Source organism: Syzygium oleosum, unplaced genomic scaffold (genome assembly GCF_021117445.2).
Source record: "Syzygium oleosum isolate NSW1041296 unplaced genomic scaffold, Sole_v2.1 Sole_v2.02, whole genome shotgun sequence".
Lineage (NCBI taxonomy): Eukaryota > Viridiplantae > Streptophyta > Magnoliopsida > Myrtales > Myrtaceae > Syzygium > Syzygium oleosum.
Window position 1 is genome coordinate 20,217,192 of NW_026607486.1, and position 16,764 is coordinate 20,233,955.

Consider the following 16,764-nt stretch of genomic DNA (forward strand, 5'->3'; position numbering starts at 1 on the left):
GCTTGCGTGCCTCTTCCACCAATCCAAAATAAAAAAATCTGTACCACCTTCGGCTTCAGTAAACTCAAATAAAATGGTTAGATAACTCTCTAATTCAGAAATATTTCCTATTACTCCCTTTTGTTTTTTTTGTCTATGTAATAAAAGTTGGTACCCTCTACTAATTTTACCTGTATTGTCATTTTGTATCTCCGTAGATTGAGAAGATCTAATATCACCTAAATTATATTTAGTATAAAATTCATTATATAATTCTATTACTACGTTTTTAACCTCACGTACTATGGTTGTAACATTTGTCACATCATAATGTAAACATTGATAATACGCACGCAAAAAATCATTTAAGCCATCTAATTTGCAACGCGGATAAAAAACATAAGCAACTAAATAAATCATGGGAATTTCACTATAATAATGAAGCCATTTCATTTTCATTGCAACTATAGTATGTTGTAATTCAACATCATTTTCATATTCATCAAAAGTTCCGACAATATTAGTACACTCTACTAAAAATAAATGTGTAGTAGGATAATAAACAACAGACAAAGTATAAGTTGCATCATCAAAAACCTTTAAAAGATCTAAAATTTTTTGGCAAATATGCCACTCTTGTGGGTATAAATTAATCTGGGGTATATTATTAGAAATGAATGCACATAATAAATCTTTATATGCTAAAGATTTATTAAGCAAGTGGAAAGTAGAATTCCAACGAGTTGGAACATCTCTTGGAAATCTTTTTGGCTTTTTGCCATTATCTCTACAAAATTTACCCAATTCTTTCATTTTTTTGGGATGTTTCCATAAAAATTGAATCGCCGTTTTTATTGGTTGAAGAAAAATATCAAGAGTTTTCAAACCATCTTGTACACATAAATTTAAAACATGACAAGCACATCTAATGTGAAAAAATTTTCCGCCAAAAGCGGGTTTACAAATATTTTCTAACTCGGCAATTGAAGCGGTATTTGCTTTGCGGCATTATCAAAACCAATTGAAAAAATTTTGTTAAGCAAATAATATTCTTCTAAAACTTGCCTAATTATTCTATAAATATTATTTGCCGTATGATGATCATCGAAAACTCTAAATGCAATAACTCTTTTTTGAATAGTCCACTCGTCATCTATCCAATGACATGTTATGCCCATGTAAGAATGATTTTGCCAATGATCACTCCAAATATCACTACCTATATGCACGCATCCATTAAATTGCATAAAAAAGTTTTATAAATCATTTTTTCCATTTTTGTAAAGATCTTTAATTACTCGTTTAATTGAATTTCTAGGAACACGTTTTGCTTATGGAGCACATGCTTTTTGTACAAATTCATTAAAACCAAATCTTTCTCCAAAATTAAATGCTAAATGCTCAACGGAAATAAATTTGCCTAATTCTTCCTTATAAGTTTTTTCATTAAAACGAAATAAAGGGGAAGTGTTAGGATTGACGTACCCGGAAATTTGTTGTTGCCCGATATCGATTCCCGTTTCGGTTGGATGTTTGCTCATAAGATGTCGTTTAAATGTTCCATATCCTTGTCCACCTGTATATTTATATATTTTTCCACAATATTTACAAATTATATCATACCTTTTTTGACCGATATCAAACATTTCCATTTTCGTGAAGTGATTCCAAATGTCAGATGTAAATTCCCGTTCCGCTTCCTTTATTGTAGATATTTCAGCAGGAGGATGAAAACTTTCTTGCGTCGGGACGTGCTCCACATCGCGAAAAATGTTGATTTCATCATCTTGAAAATCTGCATATTCACGAGGATCAAAAGAATGATGGGATTCCGTCGCGATATTCTTACCTTTGCCAGTTGGCACTCGACTTCCACTTGCCATTTTTCGAATGGATTGAGAGAATTGAGCGGATTAATTGGGAGAATTAAGAAAGAATTGCGTGGATTGAGAAAATTTCAGAGAATTTGAGAGAATTTCGAGTATTGAGAAAATTTGAGACTTGAGAGAAGAGAATTGGAGAGAATTTGAGAGAATTGTGTGTGTATTATGAGAATTTGAGAGAATTTATAGGAAAAAAATAGAAGAAAATTTAGAATTAAAAAAAATAAAACATAACCGTTGCAAAATTGCAACGGTTATGTGTTTTTTTTTTTTTTATATAAACGCCCGTTGGGGCGTAGCCGTTGCCCCAACGAGCCGCAAGGTGCAAGCCCGTAGCAGGGCCTGCAAGTCTGCAGGCCCTGCTGCGGAATTTTTTTTTTTTTTTTGGGTTTGGCCGTTGCCTGGCAACGGGCTGCTGCAGCATGGCCTGCAATGCAGGCTGTGATGCAGCCTGCCTGCAGCTTTTTTTATTTTTTTATTTTTTTTTATTTTTTTCGCCGGTTCCGGGCCGGTTCAAATTTTTCTGGAACTGGAACCGGGCCCGTATGCCACGGGCCGGTTCCGGTTCCGAACCGCGGGCCCGGTCAACGGGCTGGGCCCGGGTTTGACCGGGCCGGTTCTGGGCCAAAATCGGCCCGTGGCCACCTCTACTCACAGCCATATCCGCCGTATATTCCAACTCCTAGCCAAGGATATAGTTGCTCAAGCTTTGAGCTCTTGACCATGGCAGCCACGGCCACTCTAGTTTCGAGTTCACGGCTATGGCCGCCCTCTCTCTTAGCTCCAATCTACGGTTGCTCTAACTTTGAGCTCAAGGCGTCTATGGCCACTCCCACACTTCTCACTTGTGGCTTTCTAACTCCTCTCACTCGTGCCCCTTTAGCCTCTCTCACTCGAGGCCATGATCACTCGAACTCCGAGCTCTCGGCCATGACCATGGCCACTTTGAGAGCTTCGACATATTGCAGCCAAAATTCAAGCAAATCGACTGAGCCGAGCCCCGACATCCCGACCATGGAGGTGGCAGACCTCATGTAACCACATAACTATTGTTATGTGAGGCTACCGACCTCCACTAGAGTGAATCAAAGAGGGTCACGACTTCCACGGACATAGGTCGCAAGTCCACGCAGATAGAAAAAGAGATGAAAACATAACAGGTAAAACCCAAACAATGCTCACTTCATAATACAATAAAAAAGGAGTCGTGTCTTCCGCCAAACCTATCATGAGGATCAATCTTTTCTTGTGGTTGGGGAACTATAACCATGAACATCTATATCAACATTTAATTAGTTTTTCATGCTAATGACGTTCGTAACTTAGACCTCACCAATTAAAAGGACAGAAGGAGAATATATTCCATAAACAAATCTGTGCTGACCTCACCTATTAAGTTCGGGTTAATTAAAAAAAAAAACACCAACTTTAGGTCGAGGGACAATTTTGACCCGAACGTTTTTTTGTTTCATAAAAAAGCATCAATTTTAGGTCGAAGAACAATTATGGCCCGAACTTTTTTTTGTCCCGTAAAAAAGCATCAATTTTAGGTCAAGGGACAATTCTGGCCCGAACTTTTTTTTGTCTCGTAAAAAAGCACTAACTTACACTTAAATCCCAAATTTGACCCTTATTGACTTAAAACTATTGATTTTCCAACTTGACTATTCCACCTTAGCAATAAATCCACTTGACTTGCTGACTGGATTTAAAGCATTATTCATTGTCTTATTCTCTGAACCACAGCTTGAAGAATAACGGTGAAATTGTTCATCTCCTTCACTTCACCGGCAAATAAAAAATATCTCCAGATTGAATCTTTCTGGCCAAACTTCGTCATTTTGTCGTAATCTGAAGCTGTAGACCACCATCCGTCGACAGACGCCATGGAAGAGATTCGCCAGGCTCACCACCATAACTTTTTTTCTCAAACAAGGGTTACTTCAGACAGAAAGTCAATGAGGGACTAAATTTGGGATTTAAATAAAAGTTGGTGCTTTTTTACGAGACAAAAAAAAGTTCGAGCAAAAATTGTCCCTCGACCTAAAGTTGGTGCTTTTTTATGTGACAAAAAAAAGTTCGGGCCAGAATTGTCCCTCGACCTAAAGTTAGTGCTTTTTTTATGGAACAAAAAAAAGTTCGGGCCATAATTGTCACTCGACCTAAAATTGATGCTTTTTTTTTGAATTAACCCGCAGTACCTATACCACAAGAAACAAGTACACAGACGCAGAGTTTTTTTTTTTGGTAAGGTGTACACAGACGCAGAGTTAGGCACAAGGAAAACTGAAATCTCAATATAGCACCCAATTCCAACCCGCAAATAGCTGGTTTGGAGTCGAAAAACTCGTTAAACTTCATCGACAGAGAGGCACCAGTTCGAGTCGATTCGAACGATTCGAGGCTTCAATTTGTGTAGGCAGAGGTGCGTACGGGTTAAACCAACCACCACGTGCGTGCTACTAATACTACTAACACCATTCCCGATTTCGCCTCGCACACTTGACTTTTCTTTTAATAGTTGCTGGTGAAGTTGGACGCGAAACGGATGAACGCCCCGCATCGGAGCTCGAAACTGATGGCTTCTGCATCAGTCGAGGACTCCGCGGCATGTGCTGTGACCGAGCGAGGATGACGTGCGTGCATAAAGGAGCGACGCTAGATACTTCACTACCGCCATCGCGCGATAATATCGCGAAACTTATGAAGCTGAGACGAAGACACGCAACCCCAGCACAAGTCGGAAGGGACATAAATCAGATGCAAAACGGGTCACCCAAGGGGGTCTACACATTAGACATGATGCGTATGGACAACCTGATCATGCCCGTATATTATTAACATATGTGCTTTATTAGTAGGTGCGATGGTGATTGGTTTTGGGCATCTAGTTTTCTAGCGACGTGTGAATCTTGCGCATGATTTCTTTACTTCATGGACAATAGTGTAACCGCCTACCGTGTGGTCCTCGGTCAAATTTCCGAGATTTGAGTATTACCAGCTGTTGACATATTAATAGCTGTTGTGCACATAAGTTCTGTAAGCGAATCAGGGGAAATCACATCTACATATAGACACCCACGTATCTATATATGTTTACCATATGTACATATATGGTCACACGGAAGTGGCAGTGCAAGTAGGGTTGTCAACGAGGCCCGACATGACCTGAAACCGAAACACGTTTTCCTCCATTGACTCTTCGAATGCGCGAGGTGTTTACACACATAGACGGACGCATACAGTTTTCGTGACTACTTTTCTATTCTATGATAAATCATGTAACCACCGATCTCCTGATTTGATCTCATTTACTGTAGAGCATGACGGAATAATCCGAAATGATGTTGTGTTTTGTGCAATGGAACAGACATTAGCATATATGCCACAGTTTTACATCCATCAAACCCTCTACAGACGTCTTCGAATTCGAGCCCAACTTCATTTCATAACAACAACAACAAAAAAGAAAAAGAAAGAAAGAAAACCCCAAGGCGAAAAAAGAATAAGAACAAAAAATTAGAAAAACCAGGGCGCTTCCCGCCAAATTTGAATCTAGGCAATCGGAGAAGAGAATGTCCATGCAAATCCTTACCTCCTCTTGTTCTTGCTTCCCAGCAACAGGGACAAGTAGAACAAGATGCGGAACAGGAAGCCCCACGCCACCGTCACCCACAGGCAGCTCCACTTGCTCAGGTCCGTCACCCCCTGCTGCTGCAGGATGTCGGTCCCCGTCGTCAGGCACGTCGAGGCCGTGATCTTCGTCCCCAGCGTGTTGCTGATCGTCTGCAGCAGCGTCAGCTTCACCGACTCCGGCACCGCCCCGAGCGGGGTGCTGTCGAAGATCTGGACCCCCTTCACGAAGCACTTGGCCGGGTCCTGGAACTCGTTCTGCAAGACCCCCTCGTAAGGGTACTTCACTAGGGACAGGTAGTGGAACCAGATCCAGTAGGGCGGGATGCGGTCGCGGTTGATGAAGAAGCCGCTGAAGAGGAGGAAGTAGGCGAGGATCGCCACCACGATGGTGTACCCGAGCATCACGTGCGGGACGACCCCCGATAGGAAGGTCACGAAGGAGCTGCCCGCCCAGAAGGAGGCGAAGATGATGAAGAAGAAGAAGAAGAAGCCCGAGAGTCCCCCGTCGAGCCCCACCGCGAAGAAGGTCGTGGCCGAGAAGGCGAGCGAGAGGAACACCAGCGCAGGCAGCGCGGTGAGCGAGCGGGACAGCACGTAGGATGAACGCCGGTACGCGTTGTAGGCTGTCTCCCTCATGAAGATGTACCTCTCCTGGAGGAACACGGGGAGCGCGTCGGCGCAGGTGTAGAAGGTCGTGGACATGGCGAAGGCGAAGAAGCCGAGCCGCTCCTGGACACCCTTGGGGGAGTTGTCCAGCCGCCAAAACATGGTGGCGAGGATGAACCCCGTGACGAGGACTGCGCCGAGCCGGATACCGAAAAGCTCCGGCATCCGCCGCGAGTTGGTCACGGACCGCTTGGACAGGACCGCTATCTCGATCCAGAAGGGGTTGGCGAAGGTGGGTACCATGGAGGTCTGGCTCGCGTCGTTCGTTGCGCCGGAGACCAGCTTCCCCCGCGAGATGCTCGCGCTGATCGCCTCCTTCAGGGACAGCCCGTTCCGGTCGGGCTCCGAGTTCCGGCTACCGTGCTTCATGCTCTGCCACGACTTGTTGAACTCGACAAGGCTCTTGGTGCCGCCGGGGGATCCCTCGAGCTCCCGGATCAGATCGAGGGCGAACTCAGTCCGATTCTCGTTTTCAGGGATTGGGTGACCGAACTCCGAAAAGAAGAGTGGCAGGCTCGCGGGGGAGCCGCTGTACACGGTCTGGCCGCGGGAGAGGAAGAGCAGGCGGTCGAGGAGGCCAAGGATGCGGTAGCTCGGCTGGTGCACCGTCATGACCACGATGCTCCCGCTCTGCGCGATCCGCTGCAGCACCTTCACCACCATGTAGGCGCTCGTCGAGTCGAGCCCCGAGGTGGGCTCGTCGAGGAAGAGGATGATCGGGTCGTGGATGATGTCAATCCCGATGGAGACGCGCCGCCGCTCCCCGCCAGAGACGCCGCGGTGGCCCTCGTCGCCGATCACTGTCTTCGCCGCGTTCCGAAGGCCCAGCTGGTCGATCAGGGCCTGCACCCGCATCCGCTTCTTCGACTTGGACAGCGTCCGGGGGAGGCGGAACTCGGCTGCGAACATGAGCGTCTCCTCCACCGTGAGCATCGGGAAGAGGAGGTCATCCTGCATCACGTACGCCGATATCACCTTCAACAGCCTCGACTCGAGCGGCTCCCCGTTCAGCGTGACGCTCCCCTTCAGGCTCCCCTTCGCGATCCGGTTCGCGAGCGCGTCGACGAGCGTCGACTTCCCGGACCCGCTGGCCCCGAGGACGGCGAGGATCTCGCCGTCACGGGCCTCCCCGGAGATGTCGTTGAGCAGGACCTTGGTCCGGGAGAAGAGGCTCTCCCCGGCGACGGGCTCCTCGACGGCGACGGAGCCGAGCCGGCTGCGTTGCCGGGGGAGGAGCGAGGAGAGGGCGACCTTGCGGCGGACCTTCACGCTGTAGGTGAGGTTGTTGAACTGGAGGACGAAGGGGAGGGAGCGCGGCTCGAGGCCGGCGCCGCCGAGGTCGACGTCCAGGGCGTGGTCGTGGACGGGGGTCTCGCCGCCGTCGCCGGTGGCCTGCTTGCGGACGTCGCCGACGCGCTTGAGGAGCTGAGCGAGGGTCGGCGAGGGGGAGGGGGCGGCGGAGCGGGGGACGACATGGAGCTCCATGGCGGAGGCGGCGGCGGCGGCGTTGCCGTTGGAGAAGAAGGGGCGGGTGTCTGCGGCTGGAGAGAGGTACGCTGCTGCGACGGCGCGAGGCATAGGAGAAGAAAGGGATGGATCGACCCCCCCTCGTTTTATATACACGCACGCATTCGAGGAGCGGGATGGGAGTGTGGTCATGAAGAAGAAAGAACACCGACCGTCGCGCGGAGGCGGATGCGGGGTTAACGGCGTGACGGGCAAGGGCTCACGGAGATGACGGCGTTAGAGAGGGGGGGGGGGGAGAGAGAGGGGGTGTCGTTTTTTGGGGGGTGGAAAGAGGAGAGAGAGCACATATATACATGCCACATTCACGTGGGAAGTGTAGAGATAGAGATAGAGATAGAGAGAGAGAGACAGTGCATGAGGGGGTGGTGGTGGTGTTGTTGATAGCACAGTGTTCCTTGGGGGTGGGGGGAGGTGAGAGAAAGGTGACCTACATCCTCCTAATCTCATGTCTGTACGTCTTTCTCTTCTCCCATACGAGGCCCGCCACACGTGGCGTGATGGGTGTCGGGAGACTTTTCGGGGGTCGATTTCTTACAGCCTTTTTTCCTGTTCTTTTTTGGCTTTCTCTTTTTTTGGGTGTGTGTGTGGGAAAAGGTTGGTGAGGTGTTGATCAAACTGGGGGGGTCGTCTATGTGACTCTCTCCATCCATCCAAGCGAGTCTCTAATAATGGGCGAGTGAGCAGTGATACAATCTCTCACAATTTGCCAAAAATTTCCCTTCTTGTGGTTCAACGTCAATTTGCTGTGGTTATGCGGTCCGCCTAATAATTTCCTGTAATTATGTGTTTTTTGGGTGAGGAGGATTCGACATATGATACGAACGATGCGGGGCCAACGCGTAGCTCTTTTTTTGGGCATATCGATCGTTGTGGGCATTGCCAGCTTCTGAAAGTTATAGCTCAGTAGAGATTTAGCTAACGTCAATTAATCCAGCGAAGGAATGAGAATGGACATATCGCTAAAATAAATAAGCCAACACGAGCGCTCTCTTTCCTTGCTTGTTTTTGGCCCTCTTTCTCTTTCGGGGGATGCCTTAAGGAGCATGGCGATTTTGTTCGTGGAAGGTGCGAGGAATTTTAACCGACAGATTGGAGCACACGGCGCCACGACAGAAGATACGACGTAAGCAGGAAGCAAATTATAGATGCAAAGTGTGGTCGGAGCCTTTCCTTTGTTTTTGGCTTCCTAGGTTCTAATTTGATGTGAGGCGATGTGAAAAATATCTCAGCGAGCAATTATCGAATCCTAATGAATGTACCGAGTTGTGATTTTGGCGAATGCATCGATGTCATTGATAGATGAAGCTTCTTTGGTTTAGGATTGAGTAAAGAATCGTGTCCCATTGGCAGTGCAACTTTTTCCGATCTCCTACACCTCTGCCTAGTTTTTTTTTGGGTCGAACCTACACCTTTTCCTAGTTGAACATGTTCTTTTTGTCGCCCTTAGTTGAACTAGTTTAACGGCTACGAAGACCCGGGCGGTCATCTATTTCTCTTTTCCTTCGGCGATAAAACCCTATCTTTTATGAGACAACTTCGAACATTTTGTCTTGTCTAGTTTCGTCCCGTCCGTTCCCTCTCCTCTCAACCAAAATTGAACGCTTATCCATGCCTAAATTAATCCTCGAGGGTATGGAAATGATGAAAAAGGAGGAACTGGAACACAAAAGGGCTGGCTAAAAAACAGAAAAAGTTCGAGGGGAAAAGGCACGATTCAATCAATATTATAAGGAGACCAACTTTAGAGTCGACCATATGGACCTTCTAACCTAAAAAACCTAAAGGAAGTGAATGGTTTGGTATTATTCTAAATGTTGCATGGAATCGAGGCAACTCAAAGACCCAAGGGAATCCCAACCGTCCTCATTCGGGGATTAGGTCGTTCCTTTTAAATTAAAGATGGCAAATAGATCTCGAATGGGTTCACCTTACCATCTAATGAGGGAAGTCAGCAGCAGCAGCAGCGGCAGAAGAATATGAGCCTTGGAACTGAGAAAATTGAAATGGAAAGTAGTGGACGTTTTTGTTAGTTGATGCAGATGGGCCACTCCTTACCCAACTGCAAGCTAACTATGACACCTTAATAAATACAGAATCGAAAGTCAAAACTAACTTCATGGGATCATACATGTGCGCAGGCCATGGCCATTTCTTTCGTTTCTAGGCCCCTTCTGAGTCAAGCCTCCTGACATCACTCTTCCAGAAAACCACATGCTTTCGCTTTTTTCACATGCACGGATATTTTCGGGAAGCCGATATTATCCATCTGTTACGCACATCGCTCTCTCTCTCTCTCTCTCTCTCTCTCTCTCTGAGGGATAAAAAGCTTGAACTTAAAGAAATGGACGCATGGAATGGATTCTAATGTAATCACCGAGGTTCTTCAGCCCATGGAGGAACTTTGCCCTGAGTGACTCAAACATCATCCACCAACAGGAGTGAATCTCCATGCAAATTATTCTACTTCCCTTAAAAACTCTCCCTCTCCAGAAGATTACGGAGGTAAGCATACACAATCACAACTATTTCTCCTCAAGGCAAGGGCAAGATTGTACCCTCCCACCACTGAGTTTTATAAGGTATATAATGTTTCCTAAAAACAAGCTAAAGATGGCATCAGGGACATGATTCATACCGAACCAAGGATTGCCCATCAATGCAGAATCATTGTTTCAAGAAAGAATAAGATTGACAGAATAAGATGTCACACAGGTAAAGGGTGTCACACATACCTATTTACCATTGGACTCCGGTATTCATAGATCGAGCTCTCGCGACTAAGAAATTATCACGATGTCATAAAAGTTTGTTCCTCAGCCACTTCACCAATAAAGGAGGCCAAATATTTCTGTAAACCATTAATGAAAAAGTCAAAAAGAACAAAGAAAAGAAAAAGAAAGAGGATGTGAAAGGTAAAAGGAATTCAGGAGGGGAAATAGAGCAAAAATATATAACATAGATTGACAACAGTCAAATATACTCTAGAAGAAAGAACCACAAGGCAGAACACAAAGATCCATGAAGAGTATCTGGCTGAGCTCGTCCTGAATCACGCAAGTTTATACCAAAAGCCCTACGAGTAGAAGGTTCTTATTCATGGACACAAAAAGATAGGCATCATAGAAAGGAGACCCATCTCATAATGAAGAGTACAAAATGAAATCAGTTTTGGCCTGTTCAGACGAAGAATCATGACCTTGCAAAATCCATACCACCAGATCGCTAGCAAACCAGCTCATCATGAAGCACATCCCTCAATGGAATTACCTGCATGATCAATGTCTTTACATCTGATCGTCTGAAAAGTTGACTGCAAGATCCCAGTAATGACCCACACCGGCATCAGAGAAGACCTTTCTTGCAGCAGCTTCAGTGATGCACTCATGAACGGTGAACCTATTGAAGCTTGCTTTTGCAACGCTTCCTTGCCACACTAACACACACTTATTCACTGGCTTATCCTCACTGTCATCTTCCTCTTCATCCTCATCATTCACGGCAGCAGCCCAATTTATTCGCCGCAGCATTAGTTTGCCATATCTCTTAATAGACTTGCTTCCACCTTCAACAGCGACAACACTTATGCCATCGGATATCACCGCACATCCCGTCAACCGGTTCTCTTGAGCATTGACATCGACCTTGAATCGGGTCTGCTTGTGCGAGAGATCATTGACCCTGTAGACAGAGACAACAGTTTCCAGTGTGTTGGGGTCATCAAAGAGCTTTCTCTCTTTCTTCTCCCTCCGCTCAGCAGGAGTTAGCTTACGAGCAATGTTCCTGTCCACGTGAGCTTGTTCACGCTCAGCAGCTGCAGCGCGGATTTCCCTTTCAAGCCGGGTGGGATCTTGGGTCGCTTCAGAACCAAGAACTTTCATTAAATTGCTCATCTTGACTTTTGGTTTTGGTGGTTCTATCAGGCCCTGTCTAATCATCTCTTGCCTTTCCTTTTCCCTGGCTAACCGCCGTTGTGTGCGCAGTTTTTTCTGCTCCTTCTTGGTCAACTTCAACGGTTGAGGTGGTGGAGGGGCAGGCTCTGCTGGGGGCTCAATAGGACGAGGGTGCTCCACATATATAGTGATCTTGTCCCTCTTCAATTTATCATCAGAGATGATGCCATCAATTACTTCACCATAATTACCAGCTTGCAGGAGAGGCAAATCCCTACAGAGAGACAAAAAGTTTTGCAGGGAATGATGATTTTCCAAAGGTTCATTTGAGACTATAAAGGAACCAGCCTTCCATACAAAGAGAATTTTAACAAACAAATCATTTTTTTAGCCTATAAAAGATCCACCATAAACAGTGAAATCTATTCTTGTAATTCTGGTACTGGAGTCCAGGTGCTTTTCAGACATAGAATTATCCAGGTCCGTCTTTCTGACCATTAGATTAGACCTTTTGGGACCAATAGTTTTCTAAACTCTATGACTGATTTTTATTTATTTACACAAGCAAGGTCAAACTCAATTAAGAGAAAACATCCAAAAATTTGATGAGGAAAGCTTTTTTAGAAAAACCTAAGAATCAAGACACTTGTAACTTTCATTCGACATCAAGTACTGTGCTTAAGTCGTTGACAGTCTGATCACAACAAAAGCACTATGATAACTAGCAAAACATTCCAACAAAATTCCCCCCAAGAAAAGTAATGTTTTCAAAAAATAAATCTCCAATATATGCATTTCAAGAGTTAAAGCAATTTCTTTTGGCGTGATGTTTGATTGGACTGAATACCTTCAGCAAAAACTCCTCCAAATAAAAAAAATCTGCCCGATTATTATTGGTACAATATAGAACAAATGGCATTAATACCATAACTCTGCACACATCAAGAAGAGTGATTGAGGCACGACAGGTTGCTTAAGAAACATTGATTGTCACAAGATAGAATGCTCACTTACCACCACTCAATTTCAGGAATCATGTCTTTTGGTTTTTCCTTTGTAATAACTCTTTCTGACACCTCAATCAAATTAGGATTAATATCAGGTGCTGACTTTGCCTTTGCCAACTGTGCTTGCTTAGCCTTTTGTTCCTTTGCCCGCGCTTCTCCAAATTGACTCTAATCAAAGGAAGAACTATTATGTTAAAATCTGTAAGAAGTGGCACAAGATATCAGATGGATGAAACAAATAAGCACCTTTAACTTCATGATCTCCGCTTCTCTCGACCATTTGCCTTCTTCAACAAATTGAAAACTCATTCTCTTTGGTCTTAGAAGTTTGGTTTTATCGATACCCATCCTTTCATCAAAATGAGGATTCGATTCAGGATCAATATCCAGATCAGGTTTTAGAATTTGAAAGGCATCCTTCTTTTGTTTGTTGATGTTAACCTGAGAAAAATCATGGCAGTGAAGATAAGAGCACCACAAATAGAAATCCAGACAGTAATTGCTAGAGATATAAGCCAAGAGCATCAGTCTACCTTGAGAGTGCTGAGGTTGCTTGGTTTTGAAATATTCACTAAATTTCCATGTTCATCTATCTCTCTGCCAAGTGCATCCAGACGCAAGACTGGGGCCTTGGTAGGCTTTTGTGGCAGAGAAAGATCAGCTGCCACTTGACCTGGAAATAAATTGATGAGAGGAGCAAACTGTGGATCCTGGCGAAATCCCATCTTTGCTGCAAGCTCCTGCGCTCGCTTTACAGCTTCATAGTTGGGTGCACTTAACAAACCAGAAGCAGTTGGTACACCACTGGCAGGAGGGTTCACAGAGGATGCAGCATCAGCAGCAGGCAAGGATAATGAACTGGACGTGAAACCAGCTGATAAAGGCTTAGCAGAAGCCAAAGGAGAGGCATCCGTCCCCTCCTTTGGCACCTGGGCACCATCTGATACTGACTTTGCACTTTTGTTTAGCTGCAGAAGACATTCACAATTCACAAGCACAAAGCCATAGAATTAATAAAGGAGCTTAACTACAAAACCGGAAGAAAACCCAAAGCTATCTCTACTAGAGAACCTACCAAAGGAATTTTCTTCAGCTTCTCTGACAATTCCTTCTGCATTTGTAAAGCTTTCTTAGCTTTTGCTAAAGCATCAAGGGATAAACTTCCACTTTTTCCAGCTGCTGAAGATGTCCAATCTGTACTAGTTTTTCCAGGAACCTCATGAGATCCGGTAATACTAACTCCCTTATTTTCATTTGTGGTAGAAATTGAAGATACCTTGGTAGGGAAGGGATGAGTAGAGGTTAGAGTGGAGCTAGGCAGAGTCCTTGATGTCATGGTGGGCGGTTCAGGAGCCACACCCTGATTTCGAAAAAAAAGTTAGGTCAATAGAGAAGACCAGCGCAGTTTCCTCTTGCAAAAGGGCGAAAGATAAACGAACATGCAGCAAAGAAAGAAGGAACACGCAAAGAAGATTACTATATAAGCACTGTAAGAAACCTGTCTAACAAGAAAGTATACCATGGATAACCAGAATCTTCAATGAAATAAATAATATAGCATACTGAAGTAAGTCAAGCAATACAAGTCACTAATCATCCAACTTCGTGGGAAGACATGTTAAATATGTGTCTGTGGCTATGATAAAAAGGGAACGACTAGGATAACAAGCAAAAGTCAAATTGCAAACAAGTCTTGTATCGGCATCATCGCCGGCAGGCATTGGTGCCAGTCCCTCAAACCAGCAAATGAATTTTTTACTAACAGGCACAGTTATCGGTCTCTAGATCATTTAACCAATGCGCTCTAAAACATGCCGCAAAATCGCCACATGGAAAAACTAGATCTCATGCTCAGAATCATGCCTAAGCACTAAATTAGCGAAACTTCTAGTAAATGAAATCTGAAATGAAAGAGAAACAAAACACCTCATTTGAATCTGCGTAGTAAAAGCAGCGACCTAAGGGAACAAGAGGATACTTACATTTGCAGTGAATACACCGCCGTTGGCAGTGCCGTCACCCTCACCATCACCGACTTCCTTCACCTTAACCTCATTCACATTAACAGTAACACTCGAATTCACATTCAGGCGGTTTCCGTCCTCTAAACGCTCCTGATCCACCTTATCCCCGAACTTCCTCCGCTCTCTCCTCTCCTCCCTCCGATCACCATTCGCATCCTCGAACCGCCTCCTCTGCTTTTTCTCTGCCTCGGAAACCCTATCCACCGCATCCTCTCCATCAATCCCGCCGTCCTCGCTCCTCTCCCTCTCCTTCCTCTTGTGCCTCCTCTCCACCGAACCCTCCCTCGCGCGCGAAGAATACTCGTCGTGGGACCTCTCGCGCCTCGCTTCCCCGTACCTGGCCCTATCCCGACTGCCTTCCCTCTCCCTCCTCGGCTCGTAATCCCTCTCCCGCTTACTCTCCCTATCCCTGCTGCCCTCCCTCTCGTCCCGCAGGTCGCGCGACCTCTCGCGACGGAAGCCGCCGCCGCCGTCGCCGCCGCGATCGTCGTCGTCGCCGCCGCCGCGCGAGTCGTGGGACCTCTCGCGGTCGCGAGAGCTCTCCCGATCTCCGCGCTTGGACCTGCGGTGGAGGCGGTGGTGGTGATCGGAGTCGCGGTGCTTGTCGTCGCGCGAGGAGCGCTTCTCGTCGGATTCTCGGCTCCGGTGCTTGTGGTCTCGCTCCTCCCTGGCGCGGTGGCTCGATCTCTCCATTCTAGGGTTTCGCGAGAGCGGCTATCCTCGCTTCGCTTCGCACTCTTTCTCTCTCTCCCGTGCGTGTTCTACCTGGCGGTGCTACTCCTTGGATTTGTGATGGATCCGGAGGCGATCTGGGACGGGGGATGATGGACTTTATTTACATGGACGATTTGGGCCAGCGCTCTCAAAATGGGTTTAAAAATGGACATGGGATTGAGTTGTATTTACGCACTTATGAATAGATATAGAACAAAGAGCGCAAGTTAGAAAGAAAATTAAATATTATTAAAGTAATCCACCAATTTCTTCAAATCCCCTCCGGAATTTTTTTCCATTTATTTCCTCATATCCATTTACCAACATTGGATTCCTCCTATGGCCAACTCAAGCCTGACCTCCGTGCCTCCCCTCCCGACCACCACCGGCAAAGTTGATGGCACCGCGACCAGGCCGACCACTGTCGGAGCCATCCTCTCGGTCATCTTTGTGGTCGGCCTCGCCTTCCCGAGCATGACGTCTATTCCTCTGTTTTATGTCTTTTTGATGTCCGAGCACGACGGTCGTTGGCCATCGAGTTCTTGGCCTTGCCCATTTCAGCTGTGGATGAGACGATCGTGGCTAGATCGTGGCTCGAGATATGGAAGTTTGCCAGATGTGGAGGCACGATGGCATTCGGCAAGGCCAGATTTGGAGGTACGATATAGAGAATCGAGCTTTGCATTAGCAACAAGCTTGATAATAGCGTCGGCTGATAGCGGGCTTTAAAAGAGAGAGAGCTCGAAGTGGCGCGATGGCCATGATGAGGTGACGGACTCGAGGATAGAGGTTGCGGCGTCTGGGGCGATGAAGATGCCGAACTAGATTCTTGAGTTTGTGGTTTGCCGGTTGGAGCGGTGGTTGTGTTGGAGGAGGAAGTAGACCTGTACAAATGGGTCTTAAAACCCGTATATAATCCATTTAAAAAATAAATGGATCATAAATTGATCGTAAATGAGCCATACAACTTTGAAAAGCCTATGTTAAATGGGTCTTAAAGTTTTAAGCCTATCATAAATGGGTCTTAATGGGTTGAGTCTTAATGAGTTGAGTGTGAAACCCATATCCAATCCATCTATTAAGCCCACCATTTTTTATAAAAATATTTCTTTTAAATCGAAATTATTCTTTATATTTTTTTCACTTCTTATATTTATTTTTATTTTATTTTCTTTTCTTTCTTATTTCTTTATTTTCAGCTGGTGGTCGGCTACAGTGACTAGCCACTGGCCATAGGGGAGGAACGACCTTGCCAGAGGCCGACGAGCCCGAAGCCTCGCTGACCTGTGGCGAGACTCGAGTTCGTCGGCCTCGGGCGAGCTTAACCTTGCTGGATCTGGCGAGGTGGAGCCTCGCCTGAGGCTGGCGAGCTCGTCCTCGCATGTGGCTGCCCATCGCCCAAAAATAAAGGAAAATTAAAAAAAATTAAAATTTTAAA

The 16,764-nt window shown here is 45.8% G+C and overlaps 2 protein-coding genes across 4 annotated transcripts; both read right to left on the minus strand.

The window, feature by feature from the left end:
• Nucleotides 1-5,282: 5,282 nt before the first annotated feature.
• Nucleotides 5,283-7,851, minus strand: LOC115673188 (ABC transporter G family member 6-like). Its single transcript, XM_030595270.2, has one exon. It carries the CDS (start codon nucleotides 7,821-7,823, stop codon nucleotides 5,454-5,456), a length of 2,370 nt encoding a protein of 789 aa, XP_030451130.1. The 5' UTR covers nucleotides 7,824-7,851; the 3' UTR covers nucleotides 5,283-5,453.
• A 2,365-nt stretch (nucleotides 7,852-10,216) lies between these two features.
• On the minus strand, nucleotides 10,217-15,480 carry LOC115673187 (protein RDM16). 3 transcript variants are annotated; one of them, XM_056308276.1, is made up of 7 exons: nucleotides 14,571-15,480; nucleotides 13,664-13,948; nucleotides 13,122-13,556; nucleotides 12,835-13,029; nucleotides 12,596-12,756; nucleotides 10,959-11,855; nucleotides 10,217-10,539 (listed from the first exon to the last, which is right to left on the minus strand). In XM_056308276.1, exons 1-6 carry the CDS (start codon nucleotides 15,303-15,305, stop codon nucleotides 10,976-10,978), a joined length of 2,691 nt encoding a protein of 896 aa, XP_056164251.1. In that variant the 5' UTR covers nucleotides 15,306-15,480; the 3' UTR covers nucleotides 10,217-10,539; nucleotides 10,959-10,975. The 3 variants fall into 3 exon arrangements, with proteins under 3 accessions (XP_056164251.1, XP_030451128.1, XP_030451129.1); XM_030595268.2 differs by lacking the exon at nucleotides 10,217-10,539 and having other exon boundaries at nucleotides 10,628-11,855; XM_030595269.1 differs by lacking the exons at nucleotides 10,217-10,539; nucleotides 14,571-15,480 and having other exon boundaries at nucleotides 10,628-11,855; nucleotides 13,664-13,782; nucleotides 13,865-13,948.
• Nucleotides 15,481-16,764: the final 1,284 nt, after the last annotated feature.

Coding starts and splice junctions, on each gene's coding strand:
- LOC115673188 (XM_030595270.2), bottom strand. CDS start 7,823: ATGACCACACTCCCATCCCGCTCCTCGAATGCGTGCGTGTATATAAAA.
- LOC115673187 (XM_056308276.1), bottom strand. CDS start 15,305: ATGGAGAGATCGAGCCACCGCGCCAGGGAGGAGCGAGACCACAAGCAC. Junction 13,949..14,570: donor GCGGTGTATTCACTGCAAAT/GTAAGTATCCTC, acceptor TTTCGAAATCAG/GGTGTGGCTCCTGAACCGCC. Junction 11,856..12,595: donor ATTCCTGAAATTGAGTGGTG/GTAAGTGAGCAT, acceptor GTCTCTCTGTAG/GGATTTGCCTCTCCTGCAAG.